At 43.7% G+C, this 27,390-nt stretch overlaps 1 protein-coding gene across 36 annotated transcripts in view; it reads left to right on the top strand.

The window, feature by feature from the left end:
* Nucleotides 1–27,390, top strand: part of LOC143341438 (uncharacterized) — a 228,404-nt gene that overhangs the window by 192,964 nt on the left and 8,050 nt on the right. For 13 of the 36 annotated variants that reach the window (XM_076764424.1, XM_076764418.1, XM_076764420.1 and 10 more), the window contains 8 exons: nt 5,648–5,716; nt 12,908–12,967; nt 14,501–14,569; nt 16,395–16,584; nt 18,874–19,220; nt 21,517–21,699; nt 24,302–24,736; nt 26,740–26,919. In XM_076764424.1, coding sequence (XP_076620539.1) covers nt 5,648–5,716; nt 12,908–12,967; nt 14,501–14,569; nt 16,395–16,584; nt 18,874–19,220; nt 21,517–21,699; nt 24,302–24,736; nt 26,740–26,919 — 1,533 coding nt within the window. Of the gene's footprint in view, nt 1–1,307; nt 1,313–5,645; nt 5,717–12,907; nt 12,968–14,500; nt 14,570–16,394; nt 16,585–18,873; nt 19,221–21,516; nt 21,700–24,301; nt 24,737–26,739; nt 26,920–27,390 lie in introns of those variants that run through there. The other 23 variants (XM_076764429.1, XM_076764423.1, XM_076764427.1 and 20 more) reach the window with 9 other exon arrangements.

Here is a 27,390-nt window from a genome sequence, read left to right on the forward strand (position 1 = left end):
TAATTACGATCGTCTGGCGAACGCACGCGAACAGAGTCGGATGTTCTTACGAGACACCAGAGAACACGAGTCCCGTTGCATTCGTTGGCCCCGATAAATTTCTGGCGGCGTGATAGCGTGCATGCGACCCTCGCATTAACGGGCCAACCACTGCGGAACGTTGCGACATTCGATAGTTTCGGCCCGTGTTCCCTTGGCTCCGTAAATTCGAATCGCGCGAATGCAGATCCGACGATCCTGGATCGGCCGGAACGAGCCGCGGGCGTAAGAGATCCTTTTGTCGGCGACAAGAATTTATGGAGCGCGAGGTGTTGTCGTTCCAACGAGAATTACGAGCCCGATAGTTGACCAGGATCACGGGGATCTTGCTTGACGAGCGTTCGCTAGGAACGAGAACCACCAGGACCGGCGTCTTTCCGAACGATGCGTCGATTGTGAGGATATTACGGTCTTGGTCGTGGAATAGCTTCGTCTTTGGAATATTTGTGGTTTCGGAAATTTCCTATACTATAATTAAATAAAAAACGCTGTCACGGTGACGTTTTTCCAAATGGACCTTTATCCGCGACTCGCGGCGGGCGTCGTCGAATCAGATCGTTTGGAATCGCTAAGGTCGCAAGTAGAAACGTCCATGCACGAAGTTAAGGCGAACCAGTTCGTTATACGAGCATTTCCGTGTCTCGTGTTTATTCCTCGTGTTGTTTCCCTTCCTATCCGTCGACGACATTGTTCCCTTTGTTCCGCGACGGGCGAAAACGATTCAGTTTGCTCGACGCCCGCACGAATTTGATTGAGTTCCACTTGGAAGACATTTTGCTATCGCGTCCCTCCGGGAAGTGGGCAGGATTCTGGACGAAAGTTTCGTGCTCCTCGCCGTAGTGCATCGTTAAACGTAGAACAACAATCACGATCGGTTATCTCTCGAGTAAACGCAATTCAAATTCACGCGCTTCGACGTTTTCGACGGGCAAACGTTTGTACGGATCATTTTATTCAATATTGTTCCGTCGTTAATTACATTCTCGCGCTGGTCCTCGAGCGAAAATCGATGTCGAAATTCCGCCGCCGTAATTTCGACATCGACGACCCTTTAAAAATACACGAAATTCAACGGTGCTTATCCGTTCTGTGCGTTCGATTCGTTCCACTGAGCCCTCCTGTTCGCAGTTTTATTATTCGTTGCTACGGCGAATTTCGGGCGCGAACGAGCTCGATGTCGTTTCGAAGAACGTTTTTGGAAGGGAATAATAAAACCGAAAAGGAAAGACGGCTTTTGTTCGGAGTCAGACGACAGAAGGATGGTCGAAAAGCGGCGATACTTCGCTGAGAAATTGCTCGCGCTTTTTTTTTTTTTTTTTAGAAATAAACACGCAACCGTGCATCCTCGGGAACGAAAGTAATGGCACTTGAGTCGTTGGCGAATAATAATCTCCGTCGTCCATCGTTACTCCATTGAAATTACGGCTGTGTCTCCATCGGAATTACGGCCTCTCGGTTTTCATTATCGCGGCACGACGATCCTCGATAGCGACGTTTTAATAGCTTGGATCTCGGGCTTAGTCGAAGGGACAGCGGCTCCGGAAGAACTCGATCTCCCGAAGGATACGCGACCAGCACTCGCGGGAACTTATCCAACGCGGGGATAAGTTCGATGGGACGATTTTTCCCCTAATGCAGTTTCCTCGAACTCCCGGCGATCTTTTCCCCCGTATCGCAGGAACTCGCGAATCAGGAAACGAACTTTGGATCCCGATCGCTCGGAAGAGACAGCCGCGGATTTGAACTCGATCCAGGATTTTGCGTCGCCTAGGAAACTCGAGTAACCGTGAATTTATTTTGTAATTTAATAATGGGTATTACGAATTTACTGGCGGATCAAACAGTTACTTAACACCTAAATGCATCGCGTTCCCGTTTGGCTATATTCCAATCGTTCCTAATGCAGCGGAAGAACGACACTAATTGCACTGTGTGTTCGAACGTATCAATACTATCGCGGGGACATTTATCGAAGCCAATTTAGACAAAAACATTCTATCAGACACGATAAATCAATGCACGTTGCGGATAATCGACTATCTCGACAGATTCTATAAAATATACGTCAGACTAAATTTCGGTCGCTTCTGTCTTTACAGCATATGACCGGGGGAATTCGATTTTTCAGGCATTTCGGAGTATTTAGTTAGACCACTTTGCGCAGCTACCGCTGCTGGGAAGTTTCTTGCGCCGCATTACGTTAATATTTAACGCGTCCGTTGCTGTATCGTTATCGCACCCTCGACGCGCCCCGAGTTTCCGGGGTTCAATTTGCTCTGCGCGGAATCATTTACGCTCTCGTAATAACCGGCGCGTTAATTCCTCCGCCTTCATCTTAGACCGGAAAGAATTTCCGGTTTTCGCAGGGAATTCACCGCCGTTGCTCATAGTCCGAAACTTGGACGCCGTGAAACGCGCCAACTCTTTGAGTCGAGTATGTTTTTTTTATCGGTTAATCGTTCTTTGCGAGCGAAACGAAACTTCGAGTAATAAAGTTCTAATTACAAGAATTTTCTTCGGTTCGTCGGTTCGAAACAACCTGAGAATAACTTCGAACTTCGATAATCGTTTGATAATTAATTTCAACAGTGTATATAAATATGATGATGACCCAGTTGGGAATCGATGCACCGCCAAAGCGTTCCGAGTTGTTGCTAGTCTTGTTGCCGTTTGCACGTTCAATTAAACGCTTAAATCGTACCCACGGAAGGTCGTGCTTTTTCCTGATGTAATCGAGAATTCTTGAGGGAGGTACGGCAAGTTAATAACAGTACGCGGGGAGTTGTTACAGGCGAGTAGGTATTGGCATCGTCAAAGGGATTTCCATCGTGGTGATTCCCCAAACGTTGATGCACGTGTGCTCTAGGAGAAACGGTGGTTCCTTTGCACCTTGCACAGAGTAACTACCCAATGGACCACCAGAACGATTCAAATATAGCAATAACATTCGAACAGTAATATCGAAATAGTGACAACGCGTGGGTGTTCGAATTTTATACTGAGCGTTGGAATATCTGTAAACCGTTCGAACAGCGAACTATTTCAATAATCGAAGTCTATTCGATTGACCTAATGATCGTCCCTGACGAATCTGTATTATCAATTTCCTTCACGCTCGGCGGCTCATGCGCAATCGACTTGGCGAACGGGGGGGTTCTCTGTAATGGCAGAGGAGAAGGTGGTCCCTGGAAATGTCGAAGTTCGACCATTGTTGCTGCCCGCAGCATCGCATTCACGTGTGCATGCACACCTGCGCCAAGACGTCGCGAGAGCAATGCAGTTTCAGCGTGCCTCCGTTATTGACATTTACCAGGGGTTTGCTATTGAAATTTACGCCCCGAAAGTCACAGGCTTCCATCATGGAACGGGAGTTTTACGGAACGCTGGTTTCGATGGCCACAGATGCGGCCGCGACCGAAACCGGAAATTAATTAACGCTCGCTGTTGATAACAATAACTTCGCGCGCCGCTATACGATCGAGCAACGTAATTAATTTCTCGCGGCGGAATTCTTGGTCCCGATTCCGAACAACGCGTGCACGCATCGACGAAACTGTTTCACACCCAGCTCGCAATCGATTCGATTACTCTCGAAACCCGGGGGTCCATTATCGCCTGATAAATTGAACGTTACGCGGTTCGCGTTGTGCTAAGACCACGTCTTCAGATCGTTAGCGTATTTTTAAATAATATTCGTAGTTGGTCTTTTGAAATAACAACGTTCGAAGAATCAGATTTGATTCGAACGTGAACCGCTGTATGTTTCATGGAGGAAGAGTTTCAGAGTCATACTGGGTCAGACGTTATAGCGAGTAAAGCAAATATGTGCACATTTTACTTGTTCGTAGTGCCATATTCCCCTTAATGCGAGACTGTATTTTCTTCCTCTCTGCAATATTGTACTTTAAATTTCCAACCTCTGTTTCCGAATTAAATGAAATTACTGCGTTTGTAAAGACAACTTATTATTAGCTGTGACGTTTCTAGGGGGTGGAAAATATACGAACCGTTTTCGCGGCATTATACAAGAAGCGCGAACGAGTTGAGAACTTTGGATCGATTACTGGCGAAATGGCCTGTCGAGTACAAGCCAGTCGCCAAAATCGCGTTATTATACGTCAGAGGTAGCAGAGTTAACGTTTCTTTCGAGACGGACCATCGCGCGGAATTTTTATCAGGCGATTTTACTTTATTTTGGCTTTTTCAGTTTTCTATCGTAATAAACGGCAGTCAGATCTTCTAATTTATTGCCTGGGAGCAGCGTGGCTTAATGAAGTGAAATAATAACAACACCTATATAGCTGTAATGCAAGGTACAATTAAGCTTAGGACTTAGGAAGTAGAATTTCTGGGTAGATAGATAGTTGGATCATTTATTGCGTTCTCTGTAACTGGGACTCCTAAGAGCATTAAGCTAAAATGTAGAATATCTAACTGAACGCGAAGCTTTACTATCGTAGAAATTACGGGAATATGCTAATATAAATCGAACACATGCTCCGCGTGTAAATAAAAATTTAAACAACGACGACGTACATTCTGAAATGATTTTCCAACGTTTCCTAAATTAAGACGCTTCGATGGACGCGTTAAATCCACGTACGGGAGTTCCTTTATCCTATTCAATTTCACTGATGCAGAGTCGATGAATGTCGGGCACGAAGGTTGACATACTCGGTGGTCTTTCGTGACCAACTTCGATGAATAGTCGCGAGTGGTCAACGCGGGGCACTAGGTGCTCCAAAGTATTTAGAGACACGCGACCTGGCGCGATGAAAAGGAAACGCGAGTGTGTCTGCGGAGAACCGTAAATGAGAAACTAGTTTCCGAGAAACTTTCCGACCCGTTCTCGCGATAAACTAGCGAGTGGCCCTGACTCTTTATCACGACAGGCGAAAATCCTGCATCGATGATAGTTTCAATCGCTCGCGTAAACAGAAAGAAACGATCGATTTATTTCTCAACTAAAATCATTTGCAATTATACTGTGTTCGAATCTTCGAAAGCCTCGTGCGCGCTGATCTACTTTGCGTCAAACGAAAACATAAACATGCTCCCAGACGCTCAAGCCTCGTCTTCGTCGTTTATCCTGGGTCTTGAAACCAACATAAACAACGGTCACCTCGGTTTATTTTACGCAGTATTAACGACATATACGCTACAGTGTTCCTCGAACGGCTTCGTGCTAGCGATATAATTCTTTACTTCTCACAGTTTATCTCGTTTAACGACGCTCTCGCATACTCCTCGTCGGGTAGCCAGAACCAGTGTGTAGTTGTTTGAACGAGCTTGCGCGAGTCTGTGTAATCTCGGGGTAAACTCGCCCGGGAAACGTGTAGTCGTCGACTGAGTTTCGTGGTCGGATCCTCGCGCAAAGCGTAAGAGAGACATTTTCCAGAAAAGTAAGGGAACGGATAACTAAAGTGAATAAAGTAAGACAAAAGAACGGAAGCTTTCCCATTCTTTGTAAGAGCTTCAAATATTGTAAAAATTCAGTCCAAGTTTTAATGACCCTTGCCGAACACGCAAGTTCTCTGTACGCCTTTGTCAACGACAGTCCTAAGGAAACATTGAATTCTTAGCTGACAAAGACGTTTGTTTGTTGCAGCTGGAGCCGCTTCTGAGGAAACTAACCAAAGGTCCAGTTCTGCACACAATCGCCACTCTCTCACGAAGGGTAAGCAGATCGAGCACGACGAGCTACACACGTAATCTAGAGAAAATTATGGCACAGCCTCTCGTTCGACGTTCCTTTCAGGCACGCGTAGCGTTGCAATGTCGCTTTCCTTTCCCCGATCGAATCGATTGCACGCGTTGTAGATCATCGTAAAACCGATGGGCGCACTTTATATGCATGCTCGTAAATAGGTTAGTAGCCGAGCGAATGTTTTAGGTTCTCGTATGGCATGCCATTGGTTAGGTGTATCGTTTCGTTTCCCTTTTGTCGCGAAAGCTGCCCGCAAAATGTTTTCCGTTGACGCTGTCGCCGCGCCAGGGGAATCCTTTCTCGCTGATCAGTGGCTGTAAATTCGCTGAACAAAGGCAGCCATTCGTTGACGAATATAAAAGACACTGGCGTAAAGTTTTACCATCGTTATTTCCTATTCGAGAGACAAAGCACGGAGAATATTTCGCCGAGATATATTCGGTTCAGCGGTCACCGTGAAACCGTGATTCTTTTCGCGAATGAACGTTGCAAAAACGAATAAGAAATCGCGTGGAGAGTCGGGACCTTGCCCTGCAAATTATTCGACGATTTTTGGCAATTTTTGCCTGGCGTCCATCGCAATCTGGATGAGAAGGATCAACGATCGATCGTATCGCGAATTTTGAATGGAGCTTCCGACGGATATCGTTTGATTGGAAATATTTGTTGATCGAAATACGATCCAACGGAGTCGATATAGAGTTATTATATTTAGTCTGGTATTAAAGAGACGTCATGGTGACAGAAATATATAGTCTCGTTTGGGAAATTGGACCTTGATAATCGTAAAAATATAATACGTATTTTTTAATCACATTGAGAGAAAATGAAATACTTCAAATAGCAAGGACTTGTACGAAAGAACACTCAAATTAAAATCGTTGTGGCTGTGATCCCGGCTGTATTAGTGCTTCGTATACACTTTTTAGACACGAAATCGTGAAAAATTACACGCGTCTGTGCAGTCGACCGTCTCGTATTGGTGAATCTAATGCATCGATCACGCGGATCCCAAATGCAAATACATCTGGCCCGTGACAGATAACGAGCACAATTTCATCGCGCGGCGTAAAACGACGAGTGGATTTAATAACGTTTTAATTCCATCGTTTGCGCTTGGCTTGTCGGATCCCTCTTGCTGGAAAAGCTGGCGATTCAATCAAGCGTGAGAAGCGTTGGTGAAATTGATAATAACGGGTGCATTTGTCCGGAAGGTTAACGAAAGATCGGTGATCGGTGAGCTTTGAAATATCCGCTTCGCGACGAGCCTCGTGAGATCCTACAATGTTATCCGTACGCGTTACTCGGTTCCGGTTTAACGACAAATCGTGGGGAAAAATCCTTTTGACTCGACGCGTACGTTTGTTCGTATTATCACCAAATCGATTTAAACGTCGAACATAGAACGCTGTGTGATTTTTGAACATAATTTCAATTGAAGTTGTATAAAAGAACGAAGGCCGATGTTTCGGTGTCGATGAAAGCGTAAACGAACCAAAATTGGGAGATCCTCGATAACGCAATTAAAAGCGTGTTCAAAAAGTGTCAGCGGCGCGTTAAGCGCAAGGACAATTATCGAGCTCGGAGGCCGGAACCGGAAACAAAGTCGCGCAGGATCGTTGCACACGCGAGCCTCGTTAAATATTAGTGGAACACTGTCGGCTTTGGGATGCAGAAACCAGGACAGTTTCGATCGTCGCTGGCAGATTCGAACGTGCCTACATTAAAATGGACATCGTGTCGCGTAAGATGATTCGATGAACCCGGATTCTACGGATCGTCTAAATTTACCAAAGAACCTACCACCGATTTAACTTTGCCCAGATTGCAAAGAATAAAAGAAAGGAGTGACGAGGCGACGTTGAGCGCTTACGATCGACGAGATCTCGAAATTCGATCGGAACAATACCGAGTGGATGCTTCTTCGGAGGAGTACGCGTTAAAACGCAACGATATCGCTTCACGCGGTAATATTGAAACGTAATTACGAGTCGCGACAACGGATCGATCGTGTCCCGGTAACGAGTGATCGATCGTGTTCGTGGAAATCGGCTGGCCACTCGTGGGACATGCATTATTCGAGAAGCAGCGGGAATACCGACGACGGTGGAAAAGAAGCTCAAGGAGGAGCTGGGGGATGGAAGAAGAAGAAGAAGGGTGGCTGAAGTGGAGAGCAGTCGACTCGACAAGCGTCGCGAGGATGGAAAAACAGTAAGAACGGTGCGCGCCAAGGTAGATGGCAAGAACAGATTCCTATTGTTTTCCGACCCACTTCCTAACGCTGGAAGATTAACAGCGTCCCTCGGTTGTATCTACTGACAGACTTTTCAACGTGCAACCTAGGAGAGACGGTGCCGCGACCTCGACGTCGTGGAAATAGAAACACGCTGCCCTAAAGAGAAGACACACCTAGGCGTCGTGTTCGAGTCGCGGTACGACGCATTCCGGTTTCGAATATTTCCCCGGGAATTTCACGCCAACTTGTCGCCACTACGACGTATATTCGCCTTATTTCGGACGTTATTCGCCCCCGAGTATTTCCCCCTTTTTCGCGTAAGAATGCCCATTTGAGTCTCTGTTGCGGCTGAAAACAATTTCGGTGAAAGTATTCTGCCCCGAGTGATATTGCGCCCGGAGAAAGACTGGAAAGGTCTTTTGTGTGCACGCATGGATTTTCCACCTTCCGAAGATCCAAGATACGCCCCGGCCACGTTGTTTCATGCAATGTTACGTTCCGCATTGTAACGCAACCATCCAGCCAGGCGCGTTCCTATTGGCAACAACAATAGGCTCGCGTACGGACGCTCAACTGGGAACGCGTTCTTTGTCGTTTCTTATCCGCGAAAGGAAAACTTCTTTCTGACGCTCGGTTGAAGATCGCGCGTTCGATACCTTTGTCCTTTTAACACGTTTTCCGCGCCTTTTCCGCCGCTCGTGCCGATTCTTTCGCATTTTATTCATTAGAATTCTAGAAATTCATACTGCACGCGAATATTTCTGCAATCTGCACGATCAGTGTATGAAATAATGAATTTTCTTTGCTCGGAGAAGAAGCTCTCTCGCTGGCGATAAGAGAATTTAATTTCGTCGCGGGACGAAGATCCAGCATTCAGGACGTCCGAGTGGAAGTTTGGGCCAAAGTTGGGGAATCGTCCCGACGAAGTAACGAAGCGAGGCGTCCCCTTCGAAGAGAAAGCTGGTTCGATCGAGTAATAAGTGCGCAATTCGAGATCGAGGCCCGCGTCTATTAAACGGCGGAAGCCTTCACGCGAAGCTCTAAATCTGCAGGCGAGAAACGTTCGCCGTGAGATAAGGGGACGGTTCAGAAATAACTGGAACCGTCGCGATATCCCAGCGGCCACGGTCGACAATTGGGTTTCTTCGCGGCGAAATTTCAATTCCAACGCGGCCTACGGAACCAGATGAAAAGGCTGGATCTCCATTGTTTCGCGCCTCGCTTCCAGGGCGACGGAAGATTAACAGAGCCGACGTGTGTATATCCACCGCCGAGGGCCTCTCGACGTTTTTCGACCGTTTTCGTTGGGAAGCGGGACCCATTGTGGCGCGAGACTGCTGTAATTTAAATCATCGTCCAAAGATTTTTCGCCGGGAAATTCTTTTTTTTTTCTCTCTCCCTCTTTCTTTATGTACCCTTTTCCAGCATTTTTTTTCCTCTCGTCCCCGCGTCTCGCGTAATCATCTTGAAGGGGGTCGCGGTCTCATTCGCTCGTCCTTCGAAATTCGTGGCTCTAAATTAGGTTGGAAAACGTATCGATTCCGTCGCCCAATCGGCTCGTCTGTTTTTCTATCCCCGAAAGTGGAGCGTCCGTATTATTTACGTGGCACGCTTAACGCGCGTGCATCCTATACCATTTCTTTTTTTCCACCCCCTTTCTTTCTAAATTGCAGACGTGGCTGCAACGTTCGTTTCGTTGACAACTCTCCTTCCAATGCGTCCGACAGAACTTTATATCCGTTAACGTCGAAACGCTTTCACCCTGTTTCCCTTCCTCGTCCCTCGCCCACCCCCGTTGCTTAGCGTCTCCCTCCCTCGTTCGATTCCACATCCGCATTGCTAATGAAACGTCCAATTACCATCAACGGTTGCCACGAGGCGGTCCGCGGGTCTCTCCCCTTTTGCTCTCACACTTTTTCCTCTCTTCTGACATTTGCAATCAGCAGCCGGAAACAACATCGGCAGGTAACAGTCTTCCCTTCCCTTTCGCGCGATGGAAACGAACCCAACTGGCTCGCGCTACCCGTTTTCTATGCTTTTTTTTTTTTCTTTTTTAAAGCGCGTCGAGGTCGCGAAAGTAAGTCGCGCGAATTCCAATTAATCGGGGCATAAAGGGGTCTCGGCGCGATCGATGATCGGATGAAAATTTCATTTCGCGTTGTACCGCGTCCAAATTCATATTCATACATTCCATTTGAATCTCTCGGTTAATAAGTATCGTTAATTATATCGCGACTGGTGCACGTGTCATGGACACTTGTCCTGACTATGAATGGATCGTCTTATAAAATATTTTTATCCAAGACCGTGTAAATGATTTTTATATTTTTAATGGACGCCGAAGTCGTTGATAGAAACGAACGAAAAGCACGACGATATCCCTGTTAACCGAAGAGCGAAATGCACGAGACTTAAATCACTTCCTATGGAATAATTGACTGCCGCGATAACGCAAGCTCTTCGGTCTCCATTTGCGTTTCCATGGACGATTATCGGCCCGCGATCGCATTCTTAGCAAATCCACTCCGTGCCTGCTATTCACGTAATTATATAGCACGATTGTTGCCTTCGTCGTTCATTCATTTTCCAATTACCAATTATCGTCGATGCATCGCGTTTGCAACCATCATGACGAAAGTATACTATTTTAAAGTTCTCGTTACCAGTATACAGTTTCAGATTTCGCATCGATCGTCTAAGTAGTTTCAAAAAATCTTGCATTTTGATAAATTTTTTGGAATCGCGTAGAAGCCTACCAAAGGTACTCGGCCTAATTTCCAACAACTTCGCGAAAATAGTAAACTCGAGTTTGAAAAGTCCCGAATAAAGCGTTGCTCTACTCGTCGAGAGCGAATCAACGTCGAATTCCGCGCGACGGAAATGTCGAAAATAAGCGAGCCGGTTCGCAATTAACGACAGTCGTTTGCGAATCGCGAGGCTGTATCGTTAACGTAACCGCGCCTGGGCTGTGCATCGATCGCTCGTTTTTGCAGCTCGTCCGCGTTTCAGTCGCTTTCACGATGAAAATCCCCTCGCTTATCTGCGCTATCGCCATTATTCTTCGCGCGCGTTCGTAGAAGAGCCACCGGAAAAGCGTATGGGACTTCCTTTAAATTCCAGTCTATTTTTCCTGGCCTGTGCCTCGCCATTCTTCTCGTCTGTATCCTGAACCGCCGCCCCTCGAAAACGAGATTAAAGCTGCCACGGAGATACGTGTAATTCATATTTCCCCGGAATTGTGCGCCTCGAGCGTTCGGAAGATGGAAATCTGTAGCGAAAAGTTTGGTCCCGTGGGAACGCCAAGTACGTACGACGTAATTGAAAGGCTCGTTCTGGCGAATTTCTAACTGTTAACGGCGTTAAGTGCCGAGTACTAACGAGAGAAGGACCCAACTTTGGATTTTAATGTGCTTTCGTAAGACGTTAGAGTTCTGGTTCCTCTTGCAATAATTCTAGAAATGTAACTGATTCGATACACGGTGCAAATATCGTTATGTCTTACGTGAATGGGATAAACGCACGATCGATACATTGGAAGTCTCAGTTTCGAGTACTATTCACCGAGTTTCGTTTAATTGGTTTCGTTTGCAACTGCAACAAAGCTAGTGTTATAGCAGTCGAACGGCAGTTATACGTGCAAACATTTGTTATCTGTAGAGGACTTATTGATACGTAGCTCAAAAGTACCATATTCGCGATACAGAACCTTTACAATCGATTCAAATAACGTTATTGAATGTGCAGGGTGAGCCTCAACGAACGGTGGATTTTATATGCAAAAGTAAATCAAAGATGTGGAATAAAATTTGCTGGTATAATGCTTCGAAGAAAGGTATTTTATAATAGTATTCAGTATGTCGGAAGGAAGGGCATATCCGCATGCATCTGAAATTTGTTTTCGAGAAAATCGAGCTTGAGAATCGATTCGGTACGCGTGCGACTGAATACGATTTGGCGGCCGCGTCTGTCCATTACTTATCGTTTCTACTTGCGTCGATGTTATGGAAGATGGCTTCTATATGCATGTAAGAGACGCTAAAAAAATTGTGGTAGAGTTATACAAAGCCAAGCGACAGAGTCGATGAATACTAAGTTAATCTTTAATCCACACATGGCTGCGTCTTTTCACACCTAAACGTTCGTCGTTCGGCTTCACTGTTCGGTTAACATTTATGTTACACCGATAAAGTAGACGAACGTGCTTCGAAGAATGGTATTTTGTAATGATATTCAACGCGTTAGAAGGAAGGAATTAATTTAAAATTTGCCCAATTGGAATAATGTTATTCTATAGTTCAATTTGTTGGAGTTTCGGTAGGGATGTACTGTTAACCTAAATTTTTAATTGCTATTAGAGAAACTTGTAGCTTCAACAGGTGAGAACACTCGAAATGTACCTTTTATAATTAAAGTTTTCGCGTTATAAGTTTCGACGATGACGGATACGAAAAAGTTGTAGTTTGAATAAAATTAATAACAACTAGAGTTTAATGTTCCTCCGGATCTCTGGTCCGCGTCTACACTTTCAGTTAGAAAGTGAGCACATTGTTTAGAAAATAACTGGCAGAGCGAAAATATCAATTAAGCAAACTTAACCATTCGTGACGATGAGAAGGCTGGTCATCGATCATTTAAAAAAATTATAATTACTCCGCATCTTCCCCGAAGCCATTTTCCGCGTTCAAGAGTAGAGAAGTTATTTGGAGGAATAAAATTACGTAGGAAATGACGTTGGTCTACGCGTTTAAATGTTTTTGATTGCGCGTAAATAGTCGAAAATGGTCGAAGTTCTCTCTGGAATTTAATAAACACGGTAATATCGAGGGCCCGAATGTTCGTCGTTCAACAAACTCGACGCAGACGGCGGAGAGCTCTGTTTGAACAAAGAATTCTGTAGGAACGAACTTCAAATTTGTCTTCCGCAGAGCAAACGATGCACTGGTTCGCCCAAATCGGAGGTGACGAGGCTTCTCCCGATTCGTCAGGTAATAATCAACGTGGTAAATAACAGGCGGTGTGCTTTGTCAAACTCGTCACGATGTTTGCACGGAATTTAATTCCCCGCGTAACGAGTGCGTATTAATAGTAATCCCCTGTCGAAATTGGAAATGACCGCATTCAGTTGCTCCGTTCGTCGTTGCTGTTGTGTGCGTTACGTGTTTGTGGTTGGTGTGTGCTCGTGTGTTTGCACGCGCCTATGTGTGTGTAGAAATCTCGTTTTCTGTCCGACTCTAGGGCTATCTTGAAATCACCGTTTATCACCAAGCGGAGATTGTAGGTTAAAACATTAGTATTGCAAAATAGGAAGTCTTTCGCAATCTCGTTTCATACATATTTATATTGTTTCTTTTTTTTTTATAGACCTTATGCATAATTATTCCTGAAGAGGGCCATCAAGAAAATCATTCGATTTTTTATGCTGCATCAAGGATCGTCCTAAAGATTAAATATTGAATTTTCTTTCGTACTCTTGCAAACCGGAGGGAGAACGAAATTCGAGACACCGATACTCCGAGGTCCTCGATATTCTACCCAGTCGCTGTGACGCAATCGAGTCTTCGGGTTACAAATCGAATACTTTCCTTTTTCGCGTAGATGCACGCGTATTTCGCCCTATTTCTAATAATCGCATTAACCCTCGAGGGAAAGAGGCATTCCAGATACCGCGAAAAACGATGGCCTTCTTCTCCACGGCGGCTGAAAGCAGAGCGTCGGGAAACGGAAGGCGGAATTTATTTCTCGGGTGCTTCTCGCCAGCTGGTAAAACGGAACCGGTCAAGAAAAAGATTCCCGTCGATACTGAAAAATTGATTATACTCGCCGGGTAATCGAATCGTCGCTATGTAAAACATTCTCCCGGTAGCGTCGACTTTGAACTTCCCTTCGTTCGTTGCGTAATATAATAATATTGCATTGACTTGATTCCGCGAACGGTGTCCGCTCGACGCTCGAACCAGGCCTGAGACTATTCTAAATGTTATAAAATAAAATTCATACACCAGTTTTAGAATATTATTATTCAAGTAAAATGTAGAATAAAATTTGTGGAGCACGCAAGTGATTGGGTCTGGCGAGCGTGTCTGACCATATCGCGGCATTTCTACTTGAAATATCGTTTCTGTGTGGTTCTGTCTTGCAGTTAGTTCAAATTAATTTAAATAATCGTATCGACATCGACGCTTTAAAACGCCCAACGTAAGTAGAAATAACTAGTGGTTCCAACTATTCGACTAAGATTTGAATTTGAATCGTGGCTTTCGGAATAATTCGGAAAGAAGCGTCAGGTCTGGTTCGAACGGAATTTCGCGACACAGTTTTTCCGCGGGCGTGCCCCGTCTGCCTAGCGACAACCGCATGACGCATGTCTACCCGAAGAGTGGCATCAGCTTTCGAGATGCATCGTGTACGTGTGGTGTGCCCGCAGCTGCATGCTCGCAGTGTATCGATTACGCGAGATGCGCCTCATAATAACCGAATCTCACGTGCGTACGCACATGTTCTCGCTTTCTTCTCGACAGATGTGAAGCGACGCCGAAGTCTCTACGACGAGGACTCTCTCGACGGCGATCTTCCTAACGAGAACGAAGGTATCACCTTTTCAAGGGCAATGCCGAGACTAATTCACGCTCGTTTCCCCTCGAGAGTACACGGTTCACAAACGTATCAAATAGAAAATCGACAATTTATTCGAGTAGAAAATTCGCTTTCGACGAATTCGCGGACGTTAACGACTCTATCGCGTTTAAAGCATCGGTACTCGTTCGATCATTTAAATTGGAGCTGCGCATCGGCCGTCGGAGTCGGGCAAATTTTGTTCGCGAACAACGAATACAAATTCCGGATTCGTTCGTAAACTAGCTTTTTTCCGCGAGGCTTCGCTCGAGGATCGAATTTACGAACGAATCCGACATTTTTATTCGTTGTTCGGGGACTAAAATTGCCCGACTCCATCGTCAGTGCCTGGATGGGAGACCGTCTGGGAACTTGTACGTCCCCAGCTAACGATCAGTACTGATCTTCTATTGGTAGATGAGAAGAATGACTCCGAAGGGTACGATGCGTCTGGAGCATCTGTGGTACAATGGGCAGAATCATTAGAAAGAGTGTACTCATTGTCATTCTTCTCATCTGCCAATGGATACGTCGATTAAGAACAAAAGCGGATAAATAAGTTAGCTTTACAGTTTAAAGTCGAGAAGTTCTCGGATTGGCCGATTTATTAGGGTGGTCCCAGAGAGCGTTGCGCGTTTTAGCCCTTTCATTCGCTGTTATTTTTTACATCAACACATTTCTTGAAAGTATTTTTACTGCCCCCTTCGTTCACTTTTAAAATGAAATGCAAAAGTTTTGTTACTTTTACGCCATTGCTAGAAATGAAATTATAATTTTGTAATTAAAACTGTAATTTATCCAGTGTATAGTCCAGATTTTTAATCACCTTTTCCCGTGTAATGGAGCACTTTCTGTATGAAAAATTATTCAATAGTAACGACAGCATTAAACGTGAATGTAAAAAGTGTTTGGCATCCAAAGAACCAGCATGATATTCCAAAGGAATGCAATTGCTTAGAGAATAATAGCAGAAGATTATCGTCGTGCTTGAAATTCTGTTTTTTCTTCACAGTTATCGCTTAATAAATTACGATCTCTTAATGCGCAATACCTTCTGGGACAAGTATTTTTAAATATTTATTAAATAACATGCGACGTTTTTGACTCCGTTGCAGGTCTTCAATATATTATTCTACAAACATTAACAGAGGTAGAGGCCATTTTGAATTATTAAACGACTTTAGAACAAAATTTTTGCTCATGGCCCACTATTGACGTCGAATAAATGTACCTATTATCGAGATTTAGTGGCAATATTACCATACATTATCCTGTTTGAATAATTCAACATGGCTTCAAGATGTTTTTTATATTAATATTTCATGTCATTAACATTATGGAATAATTTACTAAAGATCCACGATGGGGTAGAAAACGTCATACAGGGTGATTACAGTGACAGGGGTCATACTGTAGCTCTAAACGAAGATCGTGAAGGAAAATTTTGTGCGATTAAAATAAATTCAGACAGTTTCATTTCAAAAAGAAAACCTTTACTGCGCTTTGTAAATGCATCGATGCATTTCCCTCTTGAAACAGAACTATGGTCGAACAGTTAAACATTGTGTAATCACTCTGTATATTATTTAGTAAATACTAACAACTGGAATGGGACACCCTAATAATATAAATAGTAAATTTAAGGGCTCACGGTTTCCGAGGACTCGCGAATTTGTTGAGAGATAAACCGCGTGCCGGTGAACCATCCGAGGGAACGATTAACGGTTTGCAGTGTTACAAGCAAAACAGCATGGGATTGTGCGGCGAGGGAAGCTAATCGATTTCCTTGGTTGTTCCCAGGACGGGAGTCGTCGGGAAGCGCGAAAGACGTGGACAGGGCGAAGCTCGTCCGTGAGAGACAGAACGAGGAGCGGCAACGGAAGTTGGAAGAGCTGAGACAGCAAGCACTAGCCGCGCAACGTTTCCGGGAACAGCGGGAAGAGGAACGCCGAAGGCGCATCGACGAGCTCAGATCGCGTGACAACGACAGGTTTGTGGATTTTATTTGGAACCGGCGAGTGGAAATTACGTCGCGGCTTTAACACTAAATCTACCGTCACTTCGTGTATACCCATTCCTACCATGATCGGTAATTTTTGTATTATATGTATAGAAAGTTATGTTTTGAAGTTTATTCGTAAGATATCCTTCTCTTTCATGTCGCATATTTTTTCTTAAAGCATCGAGTTCTAAGAACCTGCACAAAATATTCAATACTTTTACTCTAAACGTGCATTAGTACTTTTCATCGGATAAAAGATAAAACGCTCTTGAAAGCAAATTTTATTTCAAGTCGATACCGTAATTAATTCCAGAGAAAACAATTATTTACGAAAAAATAGTATAGTAATTATGCAAACACCCTGTATACAAATTTAAATTCATTTTCAATCAAACAGACAATTTATAATCCAATTTATTAGCATTGGAATTGCTGAAACTTCTTTGGTTGTATAATGTCAAAGTAAATGTCAAAATAAATATAGAAGACAGCATAAATTATAGTAGTTGTTATAGTCATCGGATAGGGGATGAAATGCCCTTTAAAATGAGCGTTTGTGAGAGTCGATAGCTTTATTAGTTCCGGAGATATAGCGATTTTAGTTTCAAGTCGATGCGGTGGCTAGTTACGGAGATACGACGGAGCGAAGCGTTCATTGATATCAATGAACTCGCGCGCGCGACAATAGTAAACAGTGCGTAGTAAATTCTTGGAAATACTACGCCCGAAACTAGGTCACGACAGCCACGTACGCGGGGTAGGTCAGCACCACGCACGTGCGACAAGGAGGTCCGTCGCGCTAGACGAAGACAGAGAGAGTCGAATTAAGAAAAATTACCTTTTACATAAATTGCGATATCTCGAAAACGGAAAGTCGGATCGACAAAAACAAAAAAGCATTTTAAAGAGGAAGGTTTGCCGCCGCTGACAGTGCCTTAATAATTAATAAAACACTAGTAGTTTTGTAACTGCACGCGTCTAAAGTTTTAGTATTTTTAATACGCGTTAATAGGCTATTGTACACGCGACGGACAGCGAGGGAGTCGGATTAAGAAAAATTACTTTTTACATAACTTACGATATCTCCGAAACGGGAAGTCCGATCGTCAAAAACCAAAAACCATTTTAAAGAGGAAGCTTCACCGCCGCCAACAATGGTCCAATTATTAATAAAACACTAATAGTTTCGGAACTGCACGTGTCTAAAGTTTTGATATTTTTAATACGCATTCTTAGACTGTTCTAAGATACTGGAAATTGAAGATTCTCTGTTTTCGTCTTTGCTATATATATATTTCTTATTTATATCAGAAGCTAACCAGAATTTGGTACCAAATTTTGTCCAGTTTTTTACAAAAAATTATAAATCATTAAATAACTGGTCGTGGTAGGTTTAACGTTAACTCGAAACACACTATTTACCTCGCGTGTGAATTCTTTATCGTTTCTTAAATGATCTCGCCCCTATAAAAAAATATCGCGGTGTCTAACGAGATTCTCGAATCTTTTTAATCTTTAAAATAGTCTACAACGTTCTTTGGTTCGAATCGGGGTGAAATGTGTCGAGGCACGAGAGGTTAACGATAAGTCACCTCGAGGGCGACTCTCTCCGACCTATGACACGCGAGTTTAGTGCGACACGGAACAACATTGATGAGTTTTAAACGCTCCTTACGAGATTACGTTCTCCACGAGGTTATAAGTTGACCTGGTTAATATGATGCCGGGTTAAACTGTTCTGCCGTCGCAAAGAAGCCAGGGAAATTGCCGGTGCACCTGCACACGGTTCTTCCGCGATGAAAAAATAGAAGAAGAATAGCGTATTGCGCATGGAAATGTATTTCGAGTTTATTGACATCTTCGTTTCGCAATCAAAGTTCAGTCTGCAATTTTTACGGCCAACGGCTTTCAAGGAAGTACCGTACGTGGAATCGTCTTGTTAACGAGGCGGGTTGCATATTTAATGTCTTTTTGTACTTACGTAATTGCATGTGCGGATGGGATTATAACTTTCCTGGCTGCAGGAAGGGGAGGGAGGGGTACCACATAAGGAGAACACTCGACGATTCTGCAACAGAGAAATTCTTGTTTGAAAAGTTCAAGAAAATAAATTCTCCATCGTAAAACAATAAAAAAATTTTCGAAAATAAAGTTTCCCGTGGAGAAATTGTATTCTATGTTTTTGGGAGGATCGTTGGGGATCGATACCGATCGAGAGTTATTGCTTCCTGGTCCCTAGAATCGCGTGACTGACAATTGCTCTCATTATCGTTTCAGAAGAAATCAAGTCGAAGAGAGAAAGCGGTTAATATGCGAGGCGGAGAGGGAAAGACGGGAGGCGATCCTCCGGAAGAACCAGGAGAGAGAGGCGCGCATAGAGGCGAAGAAGAAGAACGAGAGGTCGCACATTGTGTTCGCTTTCGGGAGTTCTACGCCAAGGATGCTGGAACCTGCAGACACCGGTGGCTCCACTTTCTGGGGAACTCGTAGAGCCACCTCTACCACCAACGTGATGATGTTCTCTGCCGCTCAGCCGTTGACCAGGAGATCCTCCGAAAGGGAGCTCGACGGTAGCAAGAAACGAGCCACTTCCGCCGGAGGACTCGACAGGAAACCTGGCGAAGGTCAGTGACTACTTTTCTAACACCCGTGGTCGTCGGATTCGGGTAAATTTTCGACAGTTCTGCGAACGAAGGCAACTTGACTTCTACAAGCATGTTCAATATCAATCGAGTAATTTTTGCTGCTACGGAACAAAGATATTAACGAAAATAATATAAAATTTATAAAGGGACGAAATAATTAGTTACATTCTAGAAAAGAAAAATGAAATACGTCATGCAAGAGTCTTTGTCTGAACCTTAATTTCCCTTTTTTAAAATAAAATCAATTGGTTCGCTGGTTTGGTAATTTTATATGTTTTCTTTAGTTCCGTAGTACCGAAGATAGCTCAAACTCCGAAATACTTTGATATCGAATATTATTTTGCTCGTGAAAAATTGTTGATCGAATTGTCTTTGTGTTTCTACCATGCCTCTTGCATTGGATACTACAGTGAACGCTCGAATTTACTTTGACGCGGCGAAAATCACCGCGGAAACAATAATTCACGACTAGTCGCGACAGACGTCAAATGAGCGAGATTCGTCGACATTGTGCGTACGTTTGGTTAATGGCCCCCCGAATGCTTTTAATGAATCGCGGTGCTGACAGAAATATGATTCGCGGTCGTGTAACGTGTTTCCCGACCGGAATTAACGAGACAAAGAATTTCCTGCCTACCGGTGTAGCTTTTCATAAATACAATATAGAATCCTGTTGAACGCATTTTCGTTTATACCGTATATTTAAACGAGACTGCCGGCCAGGGATATTCATTCAAATTGCTTCTAAAGTTACAATATCGTATCGATCGAGCCAAAATTGGATTAATCAAGCGTTACATCTTACAAAGGTATTCCCTAGAATCCCTGGAACGACGAAGTACCATTAATTTGGTTTTGGCTGGAGAAATCTGTTGACGTCTGTCGCGCGTTCTGTCAGCAGTCGTCGCGTGGAAATAAGAGTCAGAGTTCGTGTAAGAATCGTTAGTGAATCGTGTCGTTGGTGTGAGGATACATAGTTGTTCCACGTTGGCACTCGAGGATCTCGAAATCTTGCCGATGATCGAACCCGCGCAGCAACGAAGGCCGCTTCTTTTCTCACTGCGTTCTCTACACACAGCGCTTCTAGTACATTTATAGTTACGCAATCGGTGCCGCAGTGCGTAACGCATGGATGCACATCGTTCCAGAAAACTACGCAGACAGCGAACGGGGATTGATATTTGCGCACGTTGCTTGCGCTGTTTTCAGTTATGATTTCAGATCGCGCGTTCTTCGGTTACCAGAGACGAACGGAAACGAGAGACTCTGTTACGATCGTAAGAGTTTCGACGTCGAAAAAAGTCGCGGCGCTTCATTTTCAAAATATTCGTTTCATGTTCTGTTCTTTTTTTTTATATATATATATATATATACTAAAATGTCAACTGTATTTAACTATCGTACATCACACATCGATCACCAACACATGATACTTTACACGATTTCCACGATTGTTCATCGAGAGAACGTTGCTGTCGTAAAGCATGCGATGATCGATTCCTCTAGCGTTATCGTTTCTTGCGCTATGGTACTCGTAATGTATCTTTTACTTTTAGGGGAGTCGAATTGAACGAAAAACACGCTTCGTTTCGGAATAAATCTCCGAAGAATGAATTTTTTACATCGGATGTGGATTAAAAGTATAAAGATATCTAAAGTCTTGCATTCTTTCCGGGGATTTTGACCGTGATGAAAATCTAATTCGACTCCGCTGTTTCTGTTTCTTTAAAATTCATGATACAGTTGTACACTTTTCAGTAGCCGTGTCCACCGATTTTTCTTTTTGCCGCGTTTAACCACCAAACAGATATCAAAGATTCGACGATAAACGAGAGATTTTCTTTTGCTGTGTACTGTTCTTTTGCTAGCATAGTTTTCCCTCATGTAAACACGAGAGATGCACCTCATCTTCGCTCGCCGTACTACTCAGTATATACGAACACGTGATACGAGAAATGTGCCTGAGTAAACGTAATTTACTAGAGAATATTACCCTCGGCCGGAGATAGATTTCCCTCGGTAATTAAGATCCTTTGCATCCGCTGTTATCTCTACTTACTGGTGGTGGCTCTGTCAGGCAAAATGTATCTTAAAAGTACCTTGTAAATCGCACTATATCTAACTCATGCTAATATCCTCTACGCCTTATTTTCTATCGAACCAACCCGCCCACCTAAAAGTCACAAAAAGAAAAGAGTAAAGAAAGAAGAAAAAAAAAGAAGAAAAAGAAACAGAAAAGTACCTAATGTTGCAGCGTTGAATGGTTTGTTTGCAGATATGAGAATGTCCTCGTCCATGTACGAGGTGTTCAATTGGAATTCTAGCCCTGATCCTCCCTTAACCCCTGCCAAACATAAGAGAGCCAGCCTCTCTCTGCCTCCTACAACTGACATCTTTGCCATCGATGATAAGTCTGATAGCGACACTAGGCGTCCGATGATTCAGCGGGCTGCCAGTGGTGAGTCCTGATGTCGAAAAAGAGAAAAAAAAAAGTCTGCAACGGGAAGATTTTGTTCTGTCGTCCCAGAATGAGCTGTCGATACATATCCTTGTCTCTCGTTCATTAGCACACACGGGATATATATACATATATATCTCTTGCAAGCATGTCACTATCATTTAACGCTCATGGAAAACGTGTCTGTGTACACTGTTTCGAATACGTTCGATGCGCGTCTCACGAAGTTGTGCAACACCGATGATCGCTAACAACTTTCAACACCTGCGGCTAGGTTTCCAGCTCGTGTTTTCGCGTTGCCTCGTCTACGCCTCGAACGTTTCAATTTCGCCAGGAATTTTCGAATAAACATCGGTGTCGCACAACCCGTACCATTAGTTAGTCGTATGCATCCAACGCTGTTCAAAATTGTATACTAACAATACTAACACACGTTCACGTACGTTTTAACGGGCTGTACTTACTAACCAACTTTTATGTAAGCGCTGTTACATTAGAAAATTTACTCGATTCATTGTCCGTCCTCGTAATCGTAGCAATTTAGTTAGAACAAATAGACACTGAGAAGCTGAGGTGCCTCAAACGATGGAATACAATTTCCAAACGAGAACATAGACGATAGGTTAATTTTTAATTATATACGCGCTTCCACGACCATTTTGCAATTTCGTTTCAAAGGACAATGCATACACTCATATCATTCACAAAACTTATTACATCGCTACTTTTTCATATTTAAATATCATTTGAATCGCGTCGCTTGTTATTCAAAGGTTCCAGTAGAAACGCTATCGAGCATCGTTAGACGGTATTAACGATCGATTCGAGTATAACGAAACGTTTTAAAACGCTTACTTTCGTAGCAATAGCTTGTTTCGGTTCGAACGATGTATTAGGTCGTCTCGCAACTTATCTTAAATATTTTGGTATTCTTATAAAATGAAGGAATCAACTAAAGTCGAATTGCACGATCTTATGAGACGATCTTATACAGTGTTCGGCCACCCTTGGGAAAAATTTTAATGGGAGATTCTAAAGGTCGAAATAAGACGAAAATCAAGAATATCAATTTCTTGATTGAGGTTCCGTTAAAAAATTATTAAAAAATTTCAAATCATTCTGGAAAAATTATTTTCGGTTGCGGGGCTCAATTACAATCATTTTTGGTCAACAGACATACCCCCGAAATCCTATACACTTTCGAGAAAAAAATTCGCATGTGTTCGCAAATTGCCGTTCTACAGGTGGGACTTTAAACATTAATAACTTTTTAACGAAGCCTCAATTAACAAATTGGTATTCTTGATTTTCGTCTTATTTTAGCCTCTAGAATCTCCCATTAAAATTTTCCCCAGAGATGGTCGAACACCCTGTATATGTATGTATATTAATTTGGATGCTAATATACGGAGACAGTTTGCATGAACGGGATTTTTCGCGTTATCGTTTGCACGTATCCTTTCGGCTACAATGCTTTGATAGCGTCGTTCGCATATGTTCACGAACCCCGCATTCTGTTCCCGAATATCCACAATGTCCATTGGCATGCGTCTCGACGACATTCTTGTTCAATTCCGCTTCTGGTAGTATTGTCGAATGACGTCGCGAGCCACACGCACAATATTATCCGTATTATTGCTTCGATGCACAACAGCATGGACAAGACCGTCAAATTTGGCGATTTGTAGTTTAAAACTTTATGCGAATGCCGTGTACGCACACGATTATCGAGCGGAACATCTTTTGTGTTGCGATGGCGAAGAATTTACGTGCGCGCCTTGCGCATTTCCAGTCGTCGATCAAATTATTAGAGGCACTGAGGGTTCAATTTTAACTACGTTATTGCTTGTAAAGAGTCCTCGTTTCCAGTCAGATTTAAATTCATCGAACACTACGTTTTGGTCGCTTTATAATTTTTTCCAGGTCTAACACTATAAGCAGAGAAATCTACATCCAGACACTTCCGCTTTCTTTCGTTCCGTTTCGAGATCGTAATGTAAACAAGCATCAGCTTATACAATTTCTTGGGCGTCAAGACGGAACGGAACCACGTTGGGCAATTCTTCGATGTACGATTTCGTACATACTGTTAATATTTTTACTTGTATTGCATAGCTATTCTGTAAATTTAATTTTCTCGTCGTACTGCATAATATAATTTCATTTTCATTTTCTTCGGTCTCTTTACGTATGCTTTTAGATTGTACATAAAATTAGCAATAATGTAAGGATAAGCGAAACAATATCGAGAATCGAGAATATAATATAAGTGTAAGAGGGGTTATTTTTAGGGCCGATTAGGACCGTTTCATTCTCAAAACAAGAAATATTCCCGTTACCAGAATTCCTGAAACTACGTTTCCGCCAAGATACAAATCTTCACGAATCGTTGAGCTATTCTTCGTTATTTAGCAAGTGTACGGTTATAAGTTTCATTCGCCTGCTGTAGAGCTATGTTTATCCTGTAAGCTGAGAAAACCCGTCGTCTCCTGAGTGCCTCTAGTAATTCGAGCAACGACTGTACTCCATTAGACGTTCACGTAGGGCGCGCAAGATTTAGTCGTCGCTTTCCGCTTGGCTTGTAAAGGGGAACTCTTTGCAGGTGAAGAGAGCGATGGAACACCAGGAACACCTAGTTCGGTTTATCTGCGAGTGAACAGGAGACGTACCGACCTGATGCCGACGATACCGTCGCCGCGTGATGGACCGCCGTCGACGGGACGCAGCTCCAGCGCCAAGGCCTTCACACGTTCGCCAGGTAGGACTTACTCGATGTCCAGGCTGGACCAGCTGGCGCAGCCTAGGAAACGTCCGACAGAACTTAGCACACTGACGGAACAGCAGAGCCAGCCTCTGAGCGCTTCTAGCATGAGTCGCAGCATGTCACATTTAGCTGCGTCCGGGGCCAAGAGCCTCAAACGCTCAGATAACTCTCGTAGCATGGGTACGTTGCCAGGCGCGGTCCCGATCCCGAGACCAACGAGGGCCGAGAGACTCCGTCGCAAAGCACGCGAGCATCAGAATCACCAGCAGCAAGGTAAGATCGTTCCTGTGCACTCAACTCAGAGATCTTTGTCCCTCATTCGTCGCAGAGTTCGCACATGTAAATACATTCTGCGGCAAATCGGCCATTGGGGGTATTTCTTCACGCTGGAGCTCTCGACGCACCCTGTTCTTCCTCTTCCAAAGCATAAAACCATGTAATTTCTTAATACGTTAAGAGAACTGCTCTCGATGCTTTTCAGTCGAGAAGCCAAATTAAAAAAGTAGATCGCTCTGATGTGTTAAAGTTAGTGTATTTCATCGTCAAACTTGACTGCTGAGATTTGGAAATCTTTGTATTTCTATTCGTTTATATTGAAATTTTCCTTATAAAGTCTACGCTGAGACTATATTGCTTTCTATAATCTTATTATCAACTCCTTCAAAGTTCGCTAAAATATTACACGATGTAAGTGAAAAATAATTGCCCGAGTACTCGAGTACTCGACGAACCAGGCGTCAAGAGCTCCGTTTCATACTTTCCGTCGTCAGTTTCGTCTTTAACGTAGCCTGATGACGTACTCGCAGAATCCGCTTCATACTAATTTGCGTTAACTCATCACTCGGACTGATAGATGACTTTCAACGATATCGTGCTCGTTCTGACGTGAGTTGGGTGCACATACGCATGCACGACGGACGCAGAGAGTAGCCATTGTGAATCAATAAGACAGAAAATCGTCGTACGATCGTTTTTTCGTACGAGTCGAACGCACGCTTGAACATCGAACGAAGACTAACAAAACGAACTTTACAGAGCGTTTCACGCTTTTCGTCTTCCCTTAACAATCGATATTTAACAACGATTATACATACGCGGGACTGCATGAAGTTCTTGTCGATTGTCACATTAACGCGTACGAATTGATTAACAAAACTCTCCTGCTAAGAAGCGACAGATCACGCCGGCTTTTCGGTACCAGAGGTGAAGGTCTAACGTTTTCGGTAAGCTACACAAATTTTTTTTTTTTAAATACCTTATCACCTATACACATGTGTGTTTAGCGCACAAACCCTTTGGAACTGTACAGACGAATCATGATCGTATTTAGTGTGCAATACATTCTTCGCTCTATTTTTGTTCTTCGACTATTCCTTTCTGTCGCTGTATTACAGTGGTTTTATGATTTTTCTGTACCTTTATTTTTCAGCCTGTGTTTTGTTTTCTCATTTATCCTCGATGTATATACACAAACGGCACAGATAAAAATAATTTTGGTGGCGGTGCTTGTTCTATTTTTTAATTTCGCCTTTCGTTCTCATTTCTGTCTTAATATCAATGAAAACAGATGCAACAGTGAGAGAGAAAAGAGACCGGTTTGTCGAAACATGTTAACCATTGTGCACCAACGATCCGACATGATAACACAGGCTTTCGTGTGTCGCGATCGTACCATTGCCGTGATACAAGATATTCTTGATACTTTCTCAGCACAGGTTTCCGCAGTTAAACCTGTCCGGAGGCTTTTACGCGCGAGACGTGTCCAATTGAACACCATTTGGAGCATCTGATCTAACTTCACTAGTTACTTCACTCCCATCGTGGGAATCGATCGATATCATTTAATTTTGTTACACTACCTTGAACCCTGAATTGGTCATTCTTCTACGTGTTTTATTTAGAATTTCCATTATTAAGTTCTCAAAAAATGTAAGATCGACCAGAGCTGCTCCATACTTAAAATTCTACAGCTAGACTACCCCCTTGTAAACAAAGTCCCTAAGCTTCTCTGCGCGATGTCTGGTCCCGATTTGGTTGCAAACGCAAGTAGTTGGATTAAAAGGTGTGCAGTTACGCGCTGAATCATTCCTAGAAAGGACACGGCTCTTAGCCGCGAAGCCTCTGACAGCTCTTTAACCGCGAGTCGCCATGAAGTGTCGCGACATACGCGAAGGTGCCGCGGTTTCGCGGCAATCTGTTTCTTTTGCACTTAACGCGCGAACATATACACGAAACACGTAAATGAAGAGATGTTCACCTTGGGTGGGTACGCGTAGGCATCCGCAGCGGGGAGGTGACACCGAACAGCCCATCACGACCGCACAGCTCCATGAGCCAGCAAAGCGCCAGCAGTGTGGGCAGCAGTAACGTCAATCTGCGTCCCCGTACGACTGCCCCGCGTCGGCCGCGACCTGCTTCTATTGCCGGTACCGGTGTTTCAGTCACAGAACGACACAGTGAGCATGCCCTTTAAATTCTCTTCTTATTTAATCGCGTGACCGGTACACCGTTTTCCAACGATCGCGTGCATCAAACGCCCGGGAAGATACAGACGTGGCCCATTCTACGCCAAATCGATCCTATCTTGGCCGCCATCGCGGGGATTTCGGTGAACCTCGAATACGATGTGGTCCATGCCGAACTGGAGGGACTTTAAGTCATCGTCTCGCTGGTTTCGAATTTATTCGAACGATACGAAACGTTGATAGCCTAATATCCTCTCGTTCAGGGAAAAACATAAAACATACGACTGGTCCATTAACGTGGACTACATCGTATTTCAATTTCACCTGACATGGATTTGGCGCGGAACGTCTCGTTTATTTTCCCGATGAAAATGTAGGCGGACTTTGTTTATCATCGGCCGTCCGTTCTTTCGTTTCGATTTCAATAAATTGTGTGTCCATCGACTTCGTTGATTCGATATC

Source organism: Colletes latitarsis, chromosome 4 (genome assembly GCF_051014445.1).
Source record: "Colletes latitarsis isolate SP2378_abdomen chromosome 4, iyColLati1, whole genome shotgun sequence".
NCBI classification, from domain to species: domain Eukaryota; kingdom Metazoa; phylum Arthropoda; class Insecta; order Hymenoptera; family Colletidae; genus Colletes; species Colletes latitarsis.